The sequence below is a fragment of the Thunnus maccoyii genome, chromosome 16, assembly GCF_910596095.1.
Source record: "Thunnus maccoyii chromosome 16, fThuMac1.1, whole genome shotgun sequence".
In the NCBI taxonomy this organism is placed as follows: Eukaryota; Metazoa; Chordata; class Actinopteri; order Scombriformes; family Scombridae; genus Thunnus; species Thunnus maccoyii.
This window is the reverse complement of record NC_056548.1, coordinates 2751711-2777240: the sequence shown is the minus strand read 5'-3', so window position 1 is coordinate 2777240 and position 25530 is coordinate 2751711. Positions and strand designations below refer to the sequence as shown.

The window sequence follows — 25530 nt, the reverse complement described above, 5'->3', positions numbered from 1 at the left end:
AGTCTTCCATTAGTTTGCCTTGAAAAGCCCTTATGTTGCCCTTCTCTCTCTCTCTCTCTCTTTTTTTTTTTAATCTCTCTCTTTCTCTCTCATGTTTTCTGTCATGATGCCGGCAGCGAACATGTGAGCGCACTGAAAAAAACACACGAGCAGCAAAGTGAAATATCAAGCTAGCCACAAAGAAAGTGACCACGTCTGAGTGGACTTCAGTGTGTGAGCAGTAAGAAGGTAATAATGTGAAGTGGAGTGTTGTTCCCTCTGCCAGCTCCATCATTACTGGCCTCTTATCAAAGACAGACATGGATCATTTTGGCTTGAGACTGATTTGGAGGGAATCTTTAAGGTTTTTATTAATTTCTGTTGAAGTAATAGTCCATATCAAAACTGTTGACATCATCTGCTGCATATTTTTTGTATATCTGGCAAACTTCATGGATAAATTAATTAAGGTTATTGTTGCTATGGAAACTTGCAGTCTAATTTTGGCAAAAACAAAGGTTTTATAAGCTCTGATGTCACGGTTGATCAGAACTGTTTAAGGTGTTTTGACATAAGATTTTAGGCAGCTCCACGTTTCTCTGTTCTCTATTTCTCTGTTTAGCGTCGTCAGGTGAGGCTAACCCATTGTTGCTAACTTTGGAGCTTCACTTTTCCAGCAGTCGGGGGAAACAACAGACTTTTCATGATCTTGACAAGCTGCAGCGTTTATTAACTGACACACTGTACATTTACCGTCAGACTGACGACTTCCTGCTAACCTTTCCTGCTGCTCCGCTCGCACATCCACCGTTATTTTTCTCTTTCTTCTCGCTCTCTCGCTTAACCACTCAATCACTTACGCTCCGCCCTTTTACTTAAAAGGAGTTACGCTACCTGCAGTTTCCAAGGCAACGACACAGATATTAACTCACGTGCGCTGCTCAGCGGCTCCCAAAAGCTATTGATTTGCCAATGAATTGATGTTTGGCGTTAATTTGACATTTAAAAAGTTATTTTTTGGCCTGGCGGGGGTTCTCTGGACTCTGAATAATTACCTTATTACATATTAGGCTAAATAAAGAAATGAAGTGTTTGACTGCTCTACCAGCTGAATGCGCCCTGATTAAGGATTGTTTAAGGAGTGTTTCAGACAAAGTGTTGTGATGAGGATAAATCACGAGCAGGACGGGTGTATCAGGTGTATCAGGGTTGAGTTAATGTAGCGTCTGTCATTTGTCCACATGAATATGAACGTGACTGTTCAGTAAACATCTGACAGCTTTGTCTAAATAATAATGTCGGATTATTGTCGTCCATGTCTTAGTTCTCAGTGAGAGTCTGTGTAACCGATGTGTGATTTTGACATTAAGCAAAAATTGAAATATATATATAAAAACAAAACCCTCTGACAGCTTTAAACTGCACACTTCCTCTGTTCCTCTCTGTTAACAAGGCAGCAGTAAAAACGTCTCGGCTCGCTAGCGTTTTCATCCCCTCGTCTCAGCCAATCAGGAGTGAAAAGTCACCTTGTTCTCATCTGTAGCTGAAGCGCTCCTTCATCAGTGTCATTTTAAACGCTTTGGATGATTTGTTTCCCTAAAGTTTTGACCAAAATGGGATCAGCAGCGGGTGAAATTCTCTCCGGCAAACACATTTTTTAAGCTGTTTTTTTTTTTATATGTATTGTTTATGACTACAGCTGGCATTTTCTGTTTTTAATTATGTCCTCACATACCCATAGAATTATCCCTAATCATTTAAATTTTTTTTTTTAAAAAGTGTGATTGCTGGCTGTTCAGGCACAATGATGGAGAACTTTAAGGTGTAAACAAGCCGAAGAGATGCAGAGGATGAAGTGAAAGAGACGGAATAGTCCTTTAACAGCTGGACAGTAGCTGTAAACGGGGAAAGTGTTGAGAGGATTTTGAAGTCCTGCTGTGACAGACATGTCAGTCTGTCGCCTTTCTGAGAGCCGCTGACCTCACCGAGCACCTTGCTGCAGGCTTAACACACACACACACACACACACACACACACACACACACACACACACACACACACACACACACACACACGACGCAGTGGCTTTGATGAAGGTCTCTGGAGGACGTTTAGTCGGCCATGTTTTACGACACAAGGTGCTGACTCTGTCTCTCTTTCCAGCCTCCCTTCTTCTCTGTCTCCTTTTTCATCCCTTCATCTTCTTTCCTCCTTTCTTTTTTTATTGTTTCCTTTGTTGCTTCATCCTCTCCGCCAGTCCTCCTCCTGTCTTCTTTCATCCTCTCCTCCTCCTGTCTCCTTCATCTTTTTCTCATCTCTACCATCATTAGCATCCTTCCATCCTCCTTTCCTCTCACTCCTCTTTCTCTCTTCATCCTCTAATCCCTCTCTTTAAACTCTCATCTTTCTCCTCTCTTCCCTCCTCCTTTCTTCTTTCCTCCTCCCTCCCTCTTTGTACCACACTACTTCCCCTGTTTCTCCCTTTATCCTCCCTTACTTGGTCCTTCATCCTCACCCCATCTCTCTCCCTCCCTGTATCCTTCTCTCCTGTCACTCCATCCTCTCACTCCTCTTTCTCTCTTCATCATCTAATCCCTCTCTTTCTCCCCTCTCTCTCTCTCTCTTTAACCTCTCATCTTTCTCCTCTCTTCCCACCTCTCTTCTTTCATCCTCCCCTCCTCTCTATCCTTCTCTCCTCTCTTGCTCCGTCCTCTCCTCCTGGTTCTCTCTCTCCGTCCTCTCCTCCTCTCTCTCCCTCTATCCTTCTCTCCTCTCTTGCTCTGTCCTCTCCTCCTCGTTCTCTCTCTCCGTCCTCTCCTCCTCCTCTCTCTCCCTCTATCCTTCTCTCCTCTCTTGCTCCGTCCTCTCCTCCTCTCTCTCCCTCTATCCTTCTCTCCTCTCTTGCTCCGTCCTCTCCTCCTGGTTCTCTCTCTCCGTCCTCTCCTCTCTTCCTCCTCTCCCTCTAACCTCTCACTCTCACTTCATCCTCTCCATCTCATCATTATCTCCTCTCCTCTCCCCGTCCTCTCTGTCATCACTAAGCCCTGCCAAAAATAAATGCGTCGAGTGTTTTAGACAAACAGTCTAAAAAGTGCAGCGAGTGTTTGGTTCAGTGAGTTTAACATGATACGACAGTGAAGAAGTGACACGTGTCTGTTCAAGTGACTCATTAACGTTGACATGGTTGACGTATCTCGACCCGCGGGTGGTGGAGATCGTTGTTGCCCTCGTTGTTGTCAAATTGAACTTAATCCACCATGTTTTTATATCTCTTAATATCTGGCCTTATTTTTAGTTGTTTGCTGCTCTCATTTCTCAGTGTGTTGTTGTTGTTGTTTGATGTTTATTTTTGTGTTTTTTTTATAAGATATTAGTGAGGCAGAGAGATAATTTAGGCCTGCAGCTAACAATTATTTATTTGATTAATCAATAAATTGTTTGATCTGAGAAATGTTTAAAAAAAAAAAAAAGTAGTGAAAAAAAAATGTTTAATAGAGGGAACAGAGAAGCCTTTGATTTGTTTGTTTTGTCCAATCAACAGTCCAGAAACTGAAGATAATCAGCTGACTGTCAGAGTCCAGACATGAAGTATGTGGAGCAGCATGTGTTAAAAGAGTTTATCTCCCACATGCTTCTTTCTGTATTAATTATCAAATTAAAGCCCATACTTGGCACTTTAACATATGATCTGTTATTTTATGTCAGATTGAATGTGCTGAACAACAGAACGTGTAACTGTCCAAATATTTACTGTCTGGACTTTATATATGTGGAAGAAAAACAACAAATTATCACAATTAAGAAGTCTGAGTTACTGGATTTCTGGTATTTTTGCTTGAAAAATGACAACAATTTATCATCATCATCAAGTAGTTGCTGATTAACTTTTCTATCGATCGACTAATCCATTAATTGGCTAATTGTTGTAACTTTATCAGGATTTAAAAAGTTCAAAACAAAAAGTGAACATGTGTGTGTTTGTTTGTGTGTGTGTGTGTGTGTGTTTGAGAGTAAATAGAGCAGTAGCTAGGTAGCTACAGCTTGATGGCTCTATTTATAATACTGGCCCATCTGTCTCTGTTACATTAGAAATTGGTGTGTGTGTATGTATGAGTGCGTGTGTGTGTGTGTGTGTATGTATGAGTGCGTGTGTGTGTGTGTGTGTATGTATGAGTGCATGTGTGTGTGTGTGTGTATGTATGAGTGCATGTGTGTGTCTGTGTGTTGTCGGCTGTTCCTGTCGCTTCCTGAAAGCCGGACATCTGTCTTACTGTCAACACACACACATGCGCACATGCAGACTGGGAAGCTGGACTGTGGAGAGGTGTGTGTGTGTGTGCGTGTGTGTGCGTGTGTGTGTGTGCGTGTGTGTGTTTTAACCTCTGAATTCTTCACAATGGTAAATATTAAAAGTTTGAAACCAGTTAAGTTTGACTTTTTAACTCAAGGAGAGAAGAGCTGTGTGTTAAATGTAAATGAACGGTGACGCCAGTAAATAGCTTTTACAGATAAACAGCAGATATGTGTGTTTCTGTGTTTTCATATTCTTTTGTTTACTTCTAGCGGAGATGTTGTTGCTGGACCAAAATAGGAATTGTTCATCTCTAATGAGAAACAAATTCAACAATTCTGTGGAAAAAAATCACTTTTTTTATTTACTAAAAGCTACTGAGACTAAGATGACTCATTTTGTGGATCAGTAAATTGTGCCAAAAAATTACATATTCATATTTTTGATATTTCTTAAATGTGTTTATTTACCAGACTAGAAGATAAACCCAAACATCTCTGTTTTGGCTGGTTTCATATCTGTCACAGAAACACATGACGTTGTTATTATATTTACATTAAAACATGAGCGGTGACATCCAGATGTTATTTTCCATCTATGACATTTATTATATCAGAAGACTTCTGAGAGTTGGGAGCAGATCTCAAGTTTGAAGGTTACAAAAGATTTTATCTGCTATTTTCCTTCATATGATTTAGTAACACAAAGGTTTCATGTTTTAACAAAACACCGACAATAGAGGAAGTCTCTCCTCTAGTCTCTCCTCTCCTCTAGTCTCTCCTCTCCTCTAGTCTCTCCTCTCCTCTCCTCTCCTCTCCTCTCCTCTCCTCTCCTCTCCTCTCCTCTAGTCTCTCCTCTAGTCTCTCCTCTAGTCTCTCCTCTCCTCTCCTCTAGTCTCTTCTCTAGTCTCTCCTCTCCTCTCCTCTCCTCTCCTCTAGTCTCTCCTCTAGTCTCTCCTCTAGTCTCTCCTCTCCTCTAGTCTCTCCTCTCCTCTAGTCTCTCCTCTCCTCTCCTCTCCTCTCCTCTCCTCTCCTCTCCTCTCCTCTCCTCTCCTCTCCTCTAGTCTCTCCTCTAGTCTCTCCTCTAGTCTCTCCTCTCCTCTCCTCTAGTCTCTTCTCTAGTCTCTCCTCTCCTCTCCTCTCCTCTCCTCTAGTCTCTCCTCTCCTCTAGTCTCTCCTCTAGTCTCTCCTCTCCTCTCCTCTAGTCTCTCCTCTCCTCTCCTCTCCTCTAGTCTCTCCTCTCCTCTCCTCTCCTCTAGTCTCTCCTCTCCTCTAGTCTCTCCTCTCCTCTAGTCTCTCCTCTCCTCTCCTCTCCTCTCCTCTCCTCTCCTCTCCTCTCCTCTCCTCTAGTCTCTCCTCTAGTCTCTCCTCTAGTCTCTCCTCTCCTCTCCTCTAGTCTCTTCTCTAGTCTCTCCTCTCCTCTAGTCTCTCCTCTAGTCTCTCCTCTCCTCTCCTCTAGTCTCTCCTCTAGTCTCTCCTCTCCTCTAGTCTCTCCTCTAGTCTCTCCTCTCCTCTCCTCTAGTCTCTCCTCTCCTCTAGTCTCTCCTCTCCTCTAGTCTCTCCTCTCCTCTCCTCTCCTCTCCTTTCCCTCATCTCTCCTCTAGTCTCTCCTCTCCTCTCCTCTCCTCTCCTCTCCTCTCCTCTAGTCTCTCCTCTCCTCTCCTCTCCTCTCCTCTAGTCTCTCCTCTCCTCTAGTCTCTCCTCTAGTCTCTCCTCTCCTCTCCTCTCCTCTCCTCTCCTCTAGTCTCTCCTCTCCTCTCCTTTCCCTCATCTCTCCTCTAGTCTCTCCTCTCCTCTCCTCTCCTCTCCTTTCCCTCATCTCTCCTCTAGTCTCTCCTCTCCTCTCCTCTTCCTCTCCTCTCCTCTAGTCTCTCCTCTCGTCTCCTCTCCTCTCCCTTCTCTCCTCTCCTCTCCTCTCCTCTCCTCTCCTCTCCTCTCCTCTCCTCTCCTCTCTGTTCTCTCCTGGGATTCAGGCAGACAAGATGTAAATGAGACATTTACAAAGCAGAAACAGAAAGAAGATCGTAGAAACATCTTTCTTGTCTCCTCTCCTCTGTCTTTTCATCAGTAACATTCAGAGGAGCGATGCCTCCACTGCTCACATTACAGAGCCATACAGCAGTTTCAATCTGTGTGCTTCTTATTTTGTATTTGTTCTTTTGTTTCTGATGAATATGTGGAACAGAGCGTTATGTGTAGCAGCATCGACATCGCTATGTGCAAATTAACTCAAACACGTCTCGCTACAACTTTTTCGCTGCTTGATAGGAAAAGGAAAACTTGCAACGTTCTCGTTTTCCACGACTAACCTTCACCTGAGCGCACGGCGACCTCATGTCTGTAAACATGCAGGCGACGCAGCAGCTACTGTCACAGATAACGTCGCCTGGATGCTAGACGCAGGCGCTCAGTTACGCGCGGCGACTATTGATTGCATGTATCCCCCGTTATCAGCGGCACCTCGTCCTGCTGCGAGATAAAAACTTAAACATTTACTGTCAGGGGCTGCTCCGTGCCTTAATGTAAGAAACACTTAACACACACACACACAACCTGCAGCATCCAGATCTATCTGCACTTACATCTTCCCGCCATATAGATAAATCTGTTTGTTGCTCGAGTTTGAGAGTTTTACCATCCTCAGCGGCGCCGGGAGGACTGTTAATCTTCCACCACGCACATGTAAATAATACAACTGCCACACACGAGTCCGTTTGTAAAGTTTATTAAGGAGCGTGTTGTTTTACTGCTCGTCCACGCCGGTGGAGGAGTCCACGATGATTTGTTGAGGGGTGTCAGAGGGCTGAACCAAGTGTGGTAGAAGGAGGAGGGGGTATAAATGATGAAAATTATGGCTGTAATTGTAATTAAATTTCCAGTATTTTTTCATATCACGATATATATATCGCAAAAAAATGTGTAGTGTGGTTTATGAGAGGGTCAAACCAAACATTTCCATAAAACTGGTGGCTTCAGAAGAGATGAGATGTCTTCACTTTTCGTCCTTAATATGCTTAAAGCTTCAAAAGCACTTGATCCTACATTTCCCATAATGCAACTCAATCTTGTCTTTTTGACCTTCTCTTTCATAAATCTGTCGTCTCCGAGCCGATAACATCACTCGCTTCACGAAACTCCTCCAGAAGCCGCAGAAGACATCAAACAAGTGTTTTCATTGGCCGAAGAGCGCCGCCTGTGATAGTTAACTAATCTTGATGTGTAAAACGTGGGGAGTTCCCCTTCCAGTCTCTTCACTGATCTTCCAACCTCGTCTTGAATAGCCTGGAGGGTGATGGGGGGGGGGGGTTGTTTAAGCAAACTGATTTGTCTTAAGACGGTAATTACAGTCCAGTAACGTGAAAGTGTTTGTGTAGCCTTACACAACATGTTTTAGATTTTTGTTTGGCTTTCGTAGCAGTAAAAAGTGAGTTTGTATGTTAAGACAGTCTGAGATCTCTGAGTGAAAGCAGACTGCAGCTGCAAGCCGCTTGTCTGCTGGGACTCTGTGTGTGTGTGTGTGTGTGTGTGTGTGTGTGTGTGTGTGTGTGTGTGTGTGTGTGTGTGTGTGTGCGCGGGTATGGATCTCGTTAGCTAAGGTGCGCAGATATTAAATCATACTCACGCACACACACACACACTCTCTCTCCTTGCAGCCTTCGTATTGATTTATATTGACCCATGGTTGTGTGGAGGGCCGGTCATTAAATTAACACAGCAATGGAGAAACTGATGACTCCACCAGACCACTCCGCTCAACCGTGTGTGTGTGTGTGTGTGTGTGTGTGTGTGTGTGTGTGTGTGTGTGTGTGTGACAAAAGACAAAGAAAGTGCTCACCTTAGGTCATTAAAGCTGCCTCTCTCTCTCTCTCTCTCTGGAGGAGAGTATCGGCAGCAGAATGACTTCCAGACCAGAGAGTTCAGGTCATTTCTCAGCCCGAGGATTGTGGGAAAAAAGCTGCGTTCGGTGCCCTCTGGGAAAACGAGCACTTCTACCTGCACATTCATCATCCGTATAGTAGGAGTCAGTGCATGTTAGCATGTCATATCCCATTTATAATGAGCAGGATAAGATCTTAAATGTCCTGGTTATCAGAAAGTGGAGCAGGCGGGCTGGAATCTGCTGATATGAAGTGGAAGCAGCAGAGCTTGTTTACTGTCGGGGTTGGTTTGTGTGTGTGTGGGTTCAGGATTATCAAAATAAATAACAGGCTAGTAACAAACAGAGCATCAGTGTTAACGCGTGTGAGTAGATATTTAAAAAAAGAAATATATGTTCAGAATATTAAAAGGGACACTTCACTCAAAACTTAGAAATGCTCACTTTCACTATAATCCTGATTACTTCTGATATATATATATATATATATATATATATATATATATATATATATATATATATATATATATATATCTACACGAGGTTCTGTATTACTATTATGATACCTGAGTTTAGCTACATATTCAGATAAGATATCTAAACAGCACCATTTCCAGTGCCTTAATTTGGGAAATATAAACATGTTTTAACTTGTTTTTTAACTCCAAAATATGTCAGACTACTAAATGCATCTAATAAAGAATTTTGCCCAAATAAGACAGTTTTCAGTGGAAAAGTTTTCTGTTTTTAAATCAGCAAATATGTAAATAAACAAGATTATGAATCTGACAGATCATTCAAAGACGACTTTCACTGTTAAACACTTATTATAGAGGTTAGAACCCGACATTACAACACAGGAACAAACATTAAACACACCACGGAGCTGGAACATGTGGACAAACGATTAGTCCGTTAACTTCTTAAGTTAAATGAAATAAAACAGGTTGAATATGTCTGTGAGCAGTTTAACCTTTAAACCTCTAAAACTGTTACATCTGAATAACTGTTTAGAGGCCTGAAGAAGAAAAACTATCCAGCATTTTATAACCAAAAAGCAAAGATTATGGAAATATTAGATTTAAAAAAAAATCTGAATGTGAGCAGAATAACATTCTGTTTCCTCTTTTCTGTCCCGCTCATCATTCTGCGCCTCCTCAGATTTATCTTACAACCCCCGAACGCTGCTGCGACCTCCAGGCGTCAGGTTCACTGACAGCATGTAAACTCCTGAATACATTATAGAGACGTTAGATTAAAAAGCTGAGCTTTCTGTTTCCTGCCTCTGTGTTTAAGGCAGACAGTCGGTGGGTGTTCACAACAACAGCACGTAAACAGTCAGACTGTGTTTATGTGCTCAGCTACTTTATTTTAAATCTCATTATCTCCGTGCTGTTGAGCCTGTCATGTCAACACCTTAAACTCATTATCTTAATGGGAATAACGTGTCAAAACATCGGCGCTCTGTTCGTCTATTTATATGTACGAGTAAACACCTCATTCAGACGTGTCATTATTAAACTCGCTCAGGTCAAAGGTCACCACACACACATGTTAGAGAGAGAGAGAACAGAGCAGCACAGAATCCCAAAACAACAACAACAACAACAGGGATTATGTAACGTTTTTAAATGTGTGTGTTTGGATCATTTCTTCAGGGAAATAACAGTGTTTACAGTTATCAACATATGCTTCTTTGTTCCACTGTTTAACACATCAGCTCCATACAGGAACATGTTGTTTCCAGTCAGAATGGATGTGGAAATAAATTCAACATGTCGACTTAAAGCTGACGATTTGTCAATTTTCTGTTCGTTACTTGTTTCTGTTGAAAACAAGTGGACAAAAAAAAACAGTTATTTCAAGTTTAAATAGCTTTAAAAATGCTTTATAAAACATGAACCATTTATCAATGTCAGCAATGACTTTCTAAAGGGGATGAAAGAGAATAACACACCCGTGTGTGTGTGTGTGTGTGTGTGTGTGTGTGTGTGTGTGTGTGTGTGTGTGTGTGTGTGTGTGTGTGTGTGTGTGTCCCTGCCTGGTAAAACAAGAGTTAAAAATAGCCAATGATTGACTTTCACTTATTGAACTGGCTTCCTGTCCCTACCCACAGCAGATGGTTGTCACGGCAATAAAATATCCGTGGCAACCGGGCAACCGGCAGAGTGACAGACAGACAGACAGACAGACAGGTAGAGAGAAGGAGAGTGAGACATAAAGCAAGACAGGAAGACAGTTAAGAGATTAGATAGAGATGTAAAGATAGAGGAGGAGAGAGAGTGATGAGAGCAGCTATGATAACTGTGTGTGTGTGTGTGTGTGTGTGTGTGTGTGTGTGTGTGTGTGTGTATCAGGATATTAGATCATATCTCAGCAGGACGAGTCTTATCAGATCTCAACATGCAAACATGAGCTGCACTGTTAACTTCCTTCCCCTCAGGGTCAGCTCTGTGTGTGTGTGTGTGTGTGTGTGTGTGTGTGTGTGTGTGTGTGTGTGTGTGTGTGTGTAAGTAACATCCTGTTGAGAATCAAATATCCTCACGGGGGCAGAGAGATGTACAGGGTGGTGGCGTTTCATCAGGGGGCGTTGGAGGGTGAGTTTAAGGTCAAAGGTGAAGATAATTGACGCTGCGTTCAGGGCACATGGAAAAATTGTATCTGGTATACACCCCAGGAAATTGAATTAAACTGGCAGATAGTGGAATATAATCCTATATTCACATAATTGGTTAGTTTACTGATAGTTATCCGTTGTTTTTTGGGTTTTTTTTTTTTAAACACATCAACTTCTGTCAAGTCAGTGCTTTGAAAATAAAAAGAACGTCCGTTATGTGATGTATTTCCCATTGAAGCAGGTCAGCGAGGGGCCGATTGTAAACGTAACACAATAGGCTGTAGTTATTGTTAGCGAACCAAACAGTAACACACAGGACGCAATGGCCTTTATTTACCCCAAAAATGCAAAAGAACAAACAAATGGTGATTAATATCTACGTCGGGGCATAAGAGGTCAACAAACAGAGCTGAACTGCATCACTTAAAGGGGACATGTAATGTTTTTTGTGATATTCTGTTATTTATTATATATTCTATTTGAGGTGAATGTATGTAGAAATGCTTGCTGCTTCTACCTTGCCGACAAGCATGACTGTAATCGGCTGTTTGTTTTGTAGCCTTGTTGCTAAGGTGGTTGCTAAGGTGGTTGCTAAAGTTTTTCCATGTGTTGTTCACTCTCATATTTCGTGTCAGATTCTGGCTCGAACATGAACGGATGGATTTTAGTCGACATTTCAAGTAAAGAACGAGAACAAATAGTAAGATCCTACTACTGTAGTTTGTTTCACGGTTTATTGATGTGACCTCCCGAGGGACCGCTTCCTTAAACCGGCCAATCAGAACAGAGGGGGCTTTTTAGGGGAGACAGGAGCTAAAACGAGGCTGAACTGAGGGGCTGCATAAAGGACCACTATAAGATCAATAAGAAGTTATTTGAGCTGTAAATCATTCAAAGATAGACCTTGACATGTGCAGAATATGTTGTATACCTCAACAGAGTTAAACAACATTATGTACTAGCTGTTAAAACTATTTAAATAATCTACAAATAAACACCACATAGACAGTTTGATATATAAAAGAGAAGCTTAAAAACTATCAATACATTTTAATTATGCAAACTGTAACTGGATATAAACCTTAAATGAGAGCAAAGGTGAATAAAAGTGAGTGTTTGTGGAAATGAGTCATCACAGTCGAGAAGGGAAAGGCGGTTGGATTTTATAGAACAAGTATATTAACGTTATCAGTATGACGTCACCGCTGACAATGAGACGTTTTCCGAGAAGTAACAACTTTTCCAGGAAGTTCAGGCGCCGGTTTCATCACACGTCTTAACAATATTTAACTTAAGATTTCTTCTTCTGATGCCTCGGTAGGTCAGATAAGAAAACATTTTATTGTTAGACGAACACGAGCCGACTCAGTTTCACACACAAAGAAAAAAAATATTCAAGCACATTTAACATTCAGTGTCTGATAAACACAACGTTACGTCCTGTTTACCTGACAACAATCACTGGTCCTGTCCAATCAGAAGCAGCTGATTCCTTTACTTCCTGGAGCCAAGTCGTAACAGCAGTATATCATATTATACACAGTCTTCATCTCCTTTTTTAAAAATTGACATGTAACAAATCTTTGGATTCACATTTTCTGATGCACAAAAGTGAAAGAAAACTCAAAAAAAATGGCGTCAGTATGACCGTCGAGAATATTACAGAAAACACTGATCAGCACATTTTTGTGATCTGAAACCATTAAAATTCTACTTCAGAAATCAACCCCTCCTGCTCGGATGCTTTAGCGGTTCGTCATTAAACTCTTGAGTGCAGTTACTGTGAAACATGAAACTGGAAACCTGGAAAATATCACGTACGAGTGATTTGTGTGATTCAGTGTGATGAAGATGAAGAACAAGCAGAGCAGAGAGACTGTTTACGTGCACGTCAACCCTCACAAACACGTTTAATGTACAGCAACAGAACATGTTTAAAGCTTTACTCCCACTTCGTTTCTCTGAGCGCATGTTTTTTTCTGCTGACACAGTGAGACGCACACACACACACACACACACACACACACACACACACACACACACACACACACACACACACACACACACACACACACAAATTGGGTCGAGTGGGTTGCTGATTAGACTGAGGTCATTTAGTGAAAACGCTGCTTTCCAAAGATTGCTGTTAATTTAAGAGCTAAGCCAGAGCATTCGTTGACACACCTGAGCCAACATGCACGTGCCTTTACACACACACACACACACACACACACACACACACATAAATAAACACAGATACACACCTAGATACCAACAGATACACACACACACACACACTCTCCCGCATTCCCTCACACTTGACACGATTTACTTGAATCCATTAAAGCTGAATTTACATAATACTGTCTCTGCTTAAATGCCTCTGCAGGGACACAACACACACACACACACACACACACACACACACACACACACACATATATATATGCAGAGGCATCCGTACTGCAGTGTGGATGACCTTGCAGCAGCAACAGAGCTGAACTACAGCCTGTATGGATGCTTTATGTGTGTGTGTGTGTGTTTACTGTTGCATCCCTGCAGCCAGAACACACATTATATCTCTATTAAGGCACTCTGTCTCCATATGCGCTGGCCTGAGATCAGCTGTCAGGTGCCAGCTGTCTGTGATTATTATGACCCTCTACGCAAACAAACGCCACTCTCAGAACAGCTGAAGGCTCACAAACTAAAATAACCGAATCGTTGATTTACTGTCGATCTGTTTTAGTTGTCGCTGACTGTTGTTTTTTTTTTTTTTTTCCGCAGCATCAGCTTCACTGTGTATTTTCCCGCTTGTACATAACAGCTTGCAGCTTTTATTGATGTTGAATTATGAGTCGGTTGAGCCGCATATACCGGAGAAACTGTAATTCCACTGTTGTTGTGTATCTCGTTTTATTTGGGAAACCTGCCAATCTTGGCATCAAAGTAAAAGAAAACATTAAAGCAACTGAGTGTTTAGACACCTACAGCATCAAAAACAGATTATAGTAATGATTGTAGGCTGATGGCAGAGCTTATTACGCCCACCTGTCTCACAATACATTTACAAAATACATTAAGAAGCCACAAAACATAGAAGAAGGAGCTATTCATGCATATGCACACGTCACAAACACATACATACCAGGAAGGAATAATAATAAATACAACAAAAAGGCAATTATGAGACTACAAAGCTTTAAGATGACATATAAAAGAAACACAAAGCATTATAAAATGACATAAGAATAAGATAAAATATTTAGTAAAAAGATAAAATGGAATACAAAAGAAACAGAAGTAAAAAGAAAGATTGCAGTGCTGTGAGTTATATGAATAAATAGCCTCAAATCTAATGGAATAATGTACTGAAATAAGACTGGAAATGTGTTTCTTCCTGTAAAAGATGGACTAAATATAATAACGCATTTGTGTGAATAATGAAAATGGTAGCCGGTTTGCTTCTTTCCCGTCTTTCACTTTTACTTCTTCTCTTTACAATTGAAAGATAAATATCAGCTCATTCATGTAGAAAATCAGCTGTGTGTAGGTTTGTTGGTTCCTGGCAGCGCTGCTATTCTTTTTGTTATTATTCAGACTAAATTAAGTGTAAGTTTAAATGTATCAGAAAATCAACACAAGGCTCAGACTGGAGGAAATGAAGTGTCGTTTTTTTATGTTTTTCTTACTGCTGCACCTGGATCAGCTTGACCACCGCGACCACCTTCCAGCCGTCTACTCACAGGTTGCACACACACAAAAAAAAAACAGGAATTATCAAGCCAAGATTAGACGTGATAGTCAACCTTTTGCCGGGAAGGAAGAATTCTGTGAGAAACAAACACAGACGACTTGCTTTTTTCTGGAATTTGAGGCATGCGAGTTGTGCAGTTTTCAGTCTGAATCCAAAATATTTCAGTGTGGTTGCAGAGAAACCCTCAGTGGATGAAAACTAATACAAAGCTCCTTTGCCCATCTGTTTCATTTCAGCACTTTCACACACTTTATTTTTTTTTTCTGCATAAATTCCACATAAATGAAGTCCGTCAGAGCTGTTATATTGAAGGATGTGGCTTTTATGTGTTTGCAGGTCTGACGACAGAAGGCCTGTATCGAGTGAGCGGGAACAAGACGGACCAGGACAACATCCAGAAACAGTTTGATCAAGGTAAAACACACACACACACCTGCCCAGACGCAGGACCTCCATAAATACACATCCAGCTACTAGAAACCCTGAAGAAGGAGCCGTGTGTAGCTGGAGTTTCAAAGCAAAGACTCTCCACGGTTCTCATTATTCTCACATATCGTGTTTCTAAATTATTTTCCCATGAACTTTAAATCGTCCCGTCGTTTTTAAGAACTCAGAAGTCCTGGTGGAAAAACATGTTACCAATCGAGCAGCAGTTTGTGTGATGTGTGCAATAAATTTTTTTTTTTTTTTTCGACCCGCGCAAGAAAAAACTCTACACATAACTGATTCCAAATTCTGACCACGCAGCAGAAGCGCTTTAAAGAGAAACACATGCTCTGCGCCGCGGAGCCGAGTCCGACCTGCACGTGATGCTTGGTGAGCTGCCAAAGCGGCTGTTAGAGGAGGTTACAGTCGACGCAGGCAGGAATCAGCAGCAGTCAGTCATTTTACAGCCAGAGGGGATTAAACACGGAGACTGGAATGGATTGATTCAGTCAGTCCCACATTGATTATTGATTGCGTTATTTATTCTCTTCAAGCTTATTAAAAGACCTTTTAAAAAAACAACTCAGACTAGAATAATGAGGTGTGGAAAGGCTGCTACAAAATAAAGAAGAGAAGAAGAGAAGAAATAAACTTTTGCAGAGCTCTTCTAAACTGAGAATCAGAACCTTTACCTTTAATTGTGATATATATTAAATAATAGTTGATATCTTAAAGTAAAGATATACCTTAAAATGATTTATCCCAGCGCCTGATCGACCATAAAACCATTTAGAAATCACATAAACGAGCTCCTAACTTCTCCAGTATCAAGTAAAGGAGATGTTTTAATGGTCCAAATACAGTAAAGCCAAGAACTAACTGAACATTCTAACCCTTCCTGTTTACATCACCCAAAGCATGATGGGAACTGTAGTTGCAAAACTCTTAACTTTTCAGTCTAGCTAAGTTTGTCAAAGCCATCTTATGTTTACCAGAGTGTTCTCGTTTGCTCATTTACATATTTATTTATTCATTTATTTTTTTCTTTCTTGTGCTGTATTTGCCCAGAGTTTGTTTTTATTTACAGGGTAATAAGTGTAGATGTCTATTTATAATATTTAACTTCTCGAGGGGGGAAAAAAGAAAATAGATAGCAAAGCAAAACTCTAGATAACTTTAAATTAAGAAAAATAGTAGAAAATAATAGTAGAAAACATTTTATTCCCATATAAAGTGTCATATAATATTCATATTACCACTGACAGGCCAGTCTATGCTATAATGGGTTAAACAGGCTGCTGGTGATGTAATATATGTTTCTTGCTCCATTCAGTCGTCCTTTGGGTCCTCAAATGTAGTTAACTAAATGTCATATATATATATATATCTCGGTTGACCTTTTAATAAAGGTCCCAACAGATACAGCCGTAACTGTCAGAGAGTCGCTGCACTTCTAGCCGACTCAGCGCGTGACTCGTGTAAACCTGCTGTTCTTAACAGTAAACTCTTCCTCTGAGGTTTTTTTCTCCTCATGACTGGCCGTCGGCGACTCTGTCAGGTCGTATATATTCCTCCTGCGGCGGCTCTCCTCGCTGCAGCTTGATGAAATCTGTCTGCAAGAGGCGTCGTTACAGCCAATTAGCTCCTTTGTCAATAAGAGAGGATGTGCAGCTATTGGCTACTTGGACCACGTGAGTGTTTTTATGGAAACAGTTGAAGATATAAACGTGCTTCCTTTGGGCGTCACAGATCACTGTGTTTCTGCTTCGTTAACAATTTGGGGCGGAGGCAGCATATGTTAGCTGTTAATTAATAAACTTTATTAAAAAACAGTCAAGTATAACGCTACAGATGCTCTCCTTTGCTCTTCTTCTGACCTTTCTTCTCTATAGTTCTTTCTCCTTTTGTTTCTTTCCCTCTTTCCTTTTAATATCTTCTTTCTTTCCTCATTTGGTTTCCTTGCTTGTTTTGGCTCCTCTGTCCTCCTTTTATTCCCTGATGCATTTCCTGTTTATATCTCTCTCCTCACTGCCTCCCTTCCTATCTTTCTAAATTTCCTTTTAGAGTTTTTCTGGTGAACCTAGTGTGTGTGTGTGTGTGTGTGTGTGTGTGTTGGCAGTCTCTCAGATTCAGTGTGACAGCTGTCGTGTTACCTCAGGGCTCTGTCCTCTTTCTCCTCCCTCTTTCTCCTCCTCTCTGTCGTCATTTGACCGCTACAGTGTGTCAACACAGGAAGTCATTTTTTATTTTTCCTCATCCTGTATCTCCGGCACCAGTGTGACATTTTTTGTCTTTTAAGCCATCATTACATATATCTTAAATATATATATATATATATCTGTGTTTGGGGTTAACGAGAACGCTGACACAGGAGACTGAAGAGATTACCCGGCCTGCTGTTTTTTTTTTTTCCAAACAGTAATAAAAAGCGGAGTTTCCGTCCTGTCCCGACAGGAATAACGGAGTGGAAAAATGGCTGTTTGAACTGGACGTGTGTTCTGTTTGGGCCCTGCTGCTCCGTCACAGAGACACTCAGGCCTCTGTGCCTGCAGACAGACTGATGATAACCTCTGTTAGCTGCCATCAGAGAGGAGCTCTGTTCTCCTGCTCAGACACAAAGCTCAGCTGTGAACCTCGCCGCTGCTCCACAACCACTCGCAAGCTCTCTTTGATATCCTTTCACACCGAAGCACTGACCCCAGGAAGATCCTGTTTGCCTCACATCTGAACGGGTCGACACGGGTTATCACACCGGGGTCCACGATCTGCTTCTGTCAGGTTTTACACGGGTGAAACTGAGCTCAGCTTCGGGGATTTTCAAGGACGATTTCTGCTTTTCGTATTTGTCGCGTCACGTTTTGTCTTTGCTTTGTCTTCGTGTGGCCTTCAGGTTCAAACACACTGGAAGTGATAACTTTGATAAAATTGATGCTCCTATGGCTCACTGCAGGCATCAGATTTGAAGTTCCAACCACAGAACCAACACGGGTTTTTCATTTTGTTCTTTCTATTAACGGCTGAACTAGTTGGATGAAATGAATGAATGAAAAGGAGAAACGAAACTGAAACTAAGAGCATCTGTGTCCGCAGTTAATCATCTGTTGACTGTTTGATGCTTATTTATTCGTGCTTTAAAACGTGACTGCCGTAAAATAATCAGAATATAACGTTTTATTTCTCTCATTCAGCGCTCGCTCTCCTTGCTCAACCACCGCTGCGCTGTCTCTCTCTCTCTTTTTCGGCTGCAGAGAGCTTCAGTCTCTGGGTCCTCATTTGACGCTCCAAAAATCGAAACAAGGTCGGAGTAGATGCGTCAAGGCAGTTTGACGCAGCTCATAACGCTTCTAGTATGTGTTCGAACATTGAAAACAACGGGTGCACTTCAAAACGCGCACGTCAGACGCTTCCAGTGCGTTTAGGACTCTAGAGATGTTAATCTGTACTATCAATTATATCATCACATTATCTCCTCTTTCTTCTGTTTTGCTGAGACATAACTCCATGAGCTTTGGAAGAACAACCAGACTGAACCCCAAATAACTGTTGTTTAAGAACCTTGAATAAAATCCCAAATCACATTAGATATTCTCCCTAAATTTAAACATTTATACAGATATTTTCTGCTTCGGAATCAGAATTGTAACCACCAACATAACAATTATCAATCTCTTATTGTTCCCGTTAAATGTTGTGTAACCTGTCTCCATATACATTTAACATTTGTTTATTCTTTCTCAGTATTTTCTGCCTAATGCTGTTAGCTTTCATTGAGAATTCACTGTTTTTAGCCCATATACAGTATTTATGAAGCATGTTTTTTGCCCGACTTGTCACCTTTATTTCTGTTTTTTTGCTATTTTGTTTGTGGGGCAGAAATTATGAAATCCTAAGAAGTCTGCCGCACTAATCCACCAGTAACTTTCCTAAATATGTCTTGTGCATATAAAACAGAAACACAAAGTAAAAGCAGCCTGAGCTCTGCTCCCTCCGGTGTATTTTCTGTTCACACATCTGACAGAAGACTCCAGCTGTCACTCACTCCGGCTGCTCGCTGCTGTTACAAACTGCTGGGGATCCTCGTTGTTGGGGGAGAAGGCAGCAAACTAGGCTGAAAAACATGATGAACATGATCATCAGTGCAAGAAACTCTGCTTCTTGATTTAGTTCCGTTTAATTAATAATGTGCTACTCAGTGTGTGATCTGATATAAACTGACTCTGTGTTTGTGCACCGAGAGAAGCATCAATCCGTCTGGATCTGTGTTTCATACTAGGGGTGTGCCCGAATACAAATACGTTATTCTGCAAAGCACAAATAGCGGGTTTTTATACGAATATTTGTTTCATACAAATATTTTAAAAATGATTTGTTTTCAGGAAGAAAAATGTCAAATACCAGAGTGCAGGTCGGTTACATCACTATCTCAGTGTCTCTCCTCTGCTCCGCTGTGACGTCTATCAGCAGGTCTCAGTGAGGGGAGTCACATCCACCTGCTACATGACGCACATTTCCTAATTTGGACATCACACCCAGAGATAAAGCTGAACTACTGACACAAGCTTCATGAACACTTATTGTAGCACTTAAATCTTCTAAAATTAAAAGTGTAATAAAAACAAAACCAAGATTTTTAAGCCTCTGTCCACTTTTATTTGAATACAAATACAAATAATTTTGCTGCCTCAACAAATATAGATACAAATACAAATACTGGGCTCTCTGCACATCCCTACTATATACAAGTATAAAAGAAACAGTGACCTCTGTGCACAATACAAAAGGCAGCTTTCTTTCAATATAAACATCTGTAGCCTGATAAATCTTATTTTTCACAAGCTACTCGTTCATAATGATTTAATTCAATAAGCTTTAACTGTTGATAAAATATAAATGAAGGTTGAACTGGCAGAATGTGACTCTTATTGACTCTCACACCTTGATGATCTTCGGCTGAGACGCACAAACCTCGACAACAGCCGAGTTCAGTCCTGTCATCAAGTTACTGTTCAGAATTAACGTCGTGATTACGTTTGAACTGTTTTTGTAACTTGATGAAATGATGATTTGATAAAAGGTTTGGTACACAGCTGATAGCAGAGAGAAGAGAGAGAGAGAGAGGAGATAAAAGAGTTGCTAACAGACGTGTTAGCATCTTTGCTTAGTGAAAACATGTAATCAGGTTGTCAGAAGTTACATTCACACTCTCTAATTTTCACTCGTGCACAAACCAAACGCACAAACAGTCATGAAGGAGCAGTTTAGCAACACTAGAAAGCTGAAGTGGACAAAACATTTTGGTTAAAAATGTTTAAAAACCAAATGACCTTGTGTATGTGCTGCTGCTGATGGTAGAACATCTCTCTCTCTCTCTCTCTCTCCCTCTCTCTCTCCTCTCTCTCTCTCTGTCTCTCTCTCTCTCTCTCTCTCTCTGTAGATCACAGTATTGACTTCGTGGTGATGGACGTGGCGGTGAACGCAGCCGCCGGAGCGCTGAAGGCTTTCTTTGCCGACCTTCCCGACCCGCTGATTCCCTACAGTCTGCACCCGGAGCTGGTGGAGGCAGCAAGTAAGAACACACACACACACACACACACACACACACACACACACACACTCTCTCACACACACACACACACATAATCTTCAAGTCTGGAAAACACCAGAGTTACTAATTTATAAGGAGAAATGATCAGAAACTGTTCTGATACCTGAATTTAATTTGATTGTAAAGTTTAAAGAAGTCAGTTTGATGCCACAATAACTGCTATAAAAATCAAAATAAACCTGTGATAGAAATCATAAAAAACACAAAGATAAATACACTCCTCCTGTAGTTTTACCTTCTGGTCTATTGTAACTGCTGCCTTCACTGCTGCAGAAATCTAGTCAGGTTTACACACACACACACACACACACACACACACACACAGCTTTCTGTCACATCACACACTCTTTATAAGAGGCTTTTTCAGCCCCAGGATACTGTCAGACATCTACAATCTGCTGCGTGTGTGTGTGTGTGTGTGTGTGTGTGTGTGTGTCCTGGTTGTATATCAGTGCTACTGAACGCTGACACCAACAGACTGACGACAGCAGATTAATGAGCCAAAAATACACTCAAACACACACACACGCAACAAGAAATGTAAAAAGACATCTTACATGACCGCACATACACACACACACACTCTCAAACACACACACACGCGCACACACACACTTTAATTAGTTTCTTCGGGTGAGAGAGGAACAGAGAGAGACGTTGGTTCTTCTTCTCTGGAAAACATCTGAGTCAAACATGGAAGGAAGTCATCTCTGGTTTTCTGTCTTATTTTTATCTTCTTCTTCTCTCTGTTCAATGTATCTCCTCTTCATCTTCTTCTTCTCCTGCGACGTCTCTATAGACACAAGACTGCTGTGACTGTTTGACCTTTGACCTCCTCACTGATAGTGTGGAAGATGCTGCAACAACAGAAGCAAAATCATATATAAAATATAACAGATAATAATGATCCGTTCTCAGATACTTTATTTGTTTACGTCTCTGTGATGCAAACAACAAGAATAAAACTGACTTTTATTTTGTCTTCAGTCACTCTTCGTGCATCTTTATTGTTGAAATAAATAAGTTTACTCTAATCTTTGCTACTTTACACACCTGCAGCAAAAATTACAGCTTTAAATCAGCTTGTTTGTTTTTTTAAAGATGCATCAACAGCTCTGTTTACTTAAAAATATGATAAATACAGACCTGGAGATTATTTATGGATTAAAGTGTCAGATTATTAATTATATTTTTCTTGTTTTGATAATATATAAATCAAATTTCACTCACAACATGGAATCATAATGAATCCTGACCACTCAGTCATGTTTTTATTCATGTCTATATTTTTCTTACTGTATGATTTCTAACAGGAATAATATAACACTCACCCTTCTCAGTTTATTGACCCCGTTGCATTGTGGGTACACGGTGTGTTTTCCCACCAGACCGCCTTATATATATTTAATAAAAGGGGATTAAAGCGTTCTATGGGTTTCTCTCTGTGATATTTCTCGTTAACGTCGAGCTGTGACAGCACGGATTAATGACCTTTGACCTCTTCCGGCCATTAGAGGGGTGAAAGGCTCCTGTTGCGTCCTCGTTAAGATGATTGATAGCGTGCAGGGATGAATAAATCTGCGAGTCTTTATGTGCGCGGCTTTCAATTCGTGTCTAAAAATATGAAAAAAAAAAGGGCTTCACGCTGCTCCTGGAATGTCGGGAATATCCTGGAGTTTGTATTCCAGACAGGAGGGAGAGAAGGAAGGTCAGGGTTGTGTTAAAGTAGCTTTGTTGTGACAGTCCAAAGATAAAAGCTCTTATTTCATATCGTGCTCTTTAAATATTTCATAACGGAGCGGCGAGCCTTCGCCAGCAGGAGAGTGATGGATTCTCTGAGGAGGAAGAGGAACGTCGAGGAACTTCAGACGCTTCACTTTCCAGGAATAAAACAGATTTCTACCTCATCAGATTCCTTATATTTAAAGCTTTTTACTTTATTACCTGGTTACTGTTCATTTTATTACATTTTCTTCCTTTATGCTCTTATTTTTCTCAGTGTGAAACAGAAATAATTTACTGTAAACTGACTAAAAGAGATTCTTATTCTTTTATTCATCATTTGGATCCTCATCAGTAATTTATAATCACTTTGATCAATAAAACAGGAAAAAAACAAGTCAAATGTTAAGTAAATATTGATATAATATTAACTTACAATAAAATACAAAATTGTCCAGATAGAAACAAAAAGAAAATTAAAAATAATCAAAGAACTCCAGTAAAGCAGTAACTAAACATCTCTGTAGCATTCAAGGACAAAGAGCTTCATGAGCTTCAGTCAAACCTTCCTGGTTTGTGTTTGTGTTTCCTGCTGCAGCTGAGATGAAAACATCAACCTGAGGAGTCTGTAAACCTCCAGTCATTTAAAATGTATCGATTAATAAAGGAAATATAGTATTATAATCATTAATAAAAAATGCTGCTATGTTTAGTCGTTTACGATGTTTCCTCCAACACACCTGTCACATGTTCAGGTCGGCAGAGAGATTGATGTGCATCTATGAAGGCCAGCAGGCTAATGATTAATCAATTAATAATAAAATAATAATAATAAAGTTATATGAGTGGAGGTTTGCAGACTCATCATGTTGATGTTTTCATCTCAGCTGCTGCAGGAAGAAAACAAACAACTTGAACAAACAAGGAAGTCAGATCAGCTTTTACTGAAGGTCACCGAGCTCTCTGACGTAGTTCTTTAAAGGTCCTGGTCTATCTCATCATCATCATCTTCATCATCTGTTCTGCTCTACAACTGTTTCGCTGTGACTTTATTAAATCTACTTTAGAAAGTTCAACATAAAATGTGTTTATTTTCTTAGTCTGCAGAAACGGACCTGTTTAGTTTCCAAGCAGAGTGAGACATGATGCAGGCTTGTGTTGTTACTGCTGCCCATAAGGCTTAGCTCTGGTGTGTGTGTGTGTGTGTGTGTGTGTGTGTGTGTGAGAACAGCGTGGGTTTTACTCTTGGCAGCATCTCAGCCTTTTGTTTTCCAGAGAGTATAATTTCCGTTTTCCCGAGAGGGAGTGTGTGTAAAATGTAAAACGCCTTCTGTCTTCTCTCTCCCTCCCTCTCTCTCTCTCTGTGTGTGTGTGTGTGTGTGTGTGTGTGTGTGTGTCAGAAATCGTGGACTACATCGAGCGTCTGCAGGTCTTGAGGGAGATCGTGAAGAAGTTTCCTTCCGTCAACTACCAGGTCTTCAAATACATCATCACACATCTCAACAGGTACGACACACACACACATACACACACACACACACACACACACACGGATAAACACACACACACAAAGCTTAAACGCACATGTCACACACAGATTATACACACTCTTGTTTATGTTTGTTTTGGACTTAAATCCTGAATATGAGACTCCAGCAGCAGCAGCTAAAAAAAGACTCAACATTCAAATATCCGTGATGACAGTAAACACACCACAGCAGGTAGAAAAACCCCTCAGCTCCATTTAGACTTTAAAACTTCCTCTCTGACACGTCGCAGGATGTAAACGATGCAGTTTTCCCTTCAAGGTGCACCTGCTCGGTCTCTCTGACGTTGCAGACGCTGTCGGATGTTTGGAGCAGTTATTGATCTGATCCGCCAGCGGTTTGTGAAGCCTCGCTTATATATCTCACAACATGTCACACTAAGAGTCGCTGTTTGTCGCCGAGGCCGACGGGACCCTTCCTTCTGCTGTGACAGAATGAAATGACAGCTGTCGTTAATTTAATTAATACTACGAACAATTAATAAATCGCCTCCCTAATTATGATGTCACATTCGATGATGTAGGCTGGAAACTAGTCTGATCGACTTCATGACTGATTATATTAAGTATAACAATCATTTAACATGTATTAATAATGAATCATGTTAGTCTACATGTTGTGTGATGAGGCCAGCTTGTAGTTTTAGTTAAATTCATTTAAATCTGTATAATGACCCAACAATCACATCAACTTTATTATTTTATCAGTTCTTCCTCTTCCTCACCTCTCAAACCATCCAGCTATCAAACTGTGAATATCTTTGAATTCAAGCTGAAAGCATCAGTTAATCAATAGTTTCAGTCATTTTTCAGGCAGAATAACTTTTCATTCTCTTTACAGCTTCACAAATGTGATGATTTGATGTTTTTCTTTGTTTTATATTATTGTAAAGTGAATATGTTGATAGTTTGGACTGTTGAAAAAGATGTAATTTGATATGATATTGATTGGTTCTGGGAAATTGTGACATTTTTTCCTTTTTTTTTTTACATTTCATAAATCAAACAATTAATTAATTAAGAAAAATCTGCAGATTTATCCTCCGTATATACAGGTAACTGCAATCATTTTCACTATATAATGAAAATAATTGTTAGATGCAGCAATAAAATAAATGCAGCAGTTTATTTGTTTCCATATTTGTCAGTTTGAATCCTGTTTAGACTCATTAAGGATTTCATTTCCCTGCTGCTGATGTTGCTACATTTAACCAGAGCTGAATCGATTAGTTGATTAATCAATTAGTCCATCATCAGAAAATTAATCGGCATCTATTTTGATAATCGATTAATAGTTCAAGTTATTTTTCCAAGTAAAAAATATGAAACTTTTCCTAAAATCCCTCTTTTCTTTGTCTTATGTGATAATAAACTGATGATTTAGGAGTTTAACTGTAAAACAAACAGTTTAAAGACGCTACTTTGTTACACCAAACGATCAGTTGAGTAACTGAGGAAATAAATCAGTAGATTCATTGATTAGCTTTTCATTTAACAGCAGAACAAAACAGGCCATAAACATAACAGTAAATACATGCAGAACAGAGCAAAAGACAACAAAAACAAGGCAAAAAAACATAAATGTACTGATGAACGTCGTTACTTAAACTTCCTGGAAACCGACTCCTGATTACAGCATCAAAAATACCTTTTTAACCCTTTCAGATCACATCCTCTGTCATATTAATCACCTGTATAACAGTATATGCCA

General features: G+C 40.4%; 1 protein-coding gene across 1 annotated transcript in view; it reads left to right on the top strand.

Annotated features, from left to right (window-relative positions):
• Positions 1-25530, top strand: part of arhgap5 (Rho GTPase activating protein 5) — a 54460-nt gene that overhangs the window by 27928 nt on the left and 1002 nt on the right. Inside the window, exons 4-6 of the mRNA XM_042388234.1 lie at positions 14857-14934; positions 20381-20512; positions 23674-23779. Coding sequence (XP_042244168.1) covers positions 14857-14934; positions 20381-20512; positions 23674-23779 — 316 coding nt within the window. The remainder of the gene's footprint in view (positions 1-14856; positions 14935-20380; positions 20513-23673; positions 23780-25530) is intronic.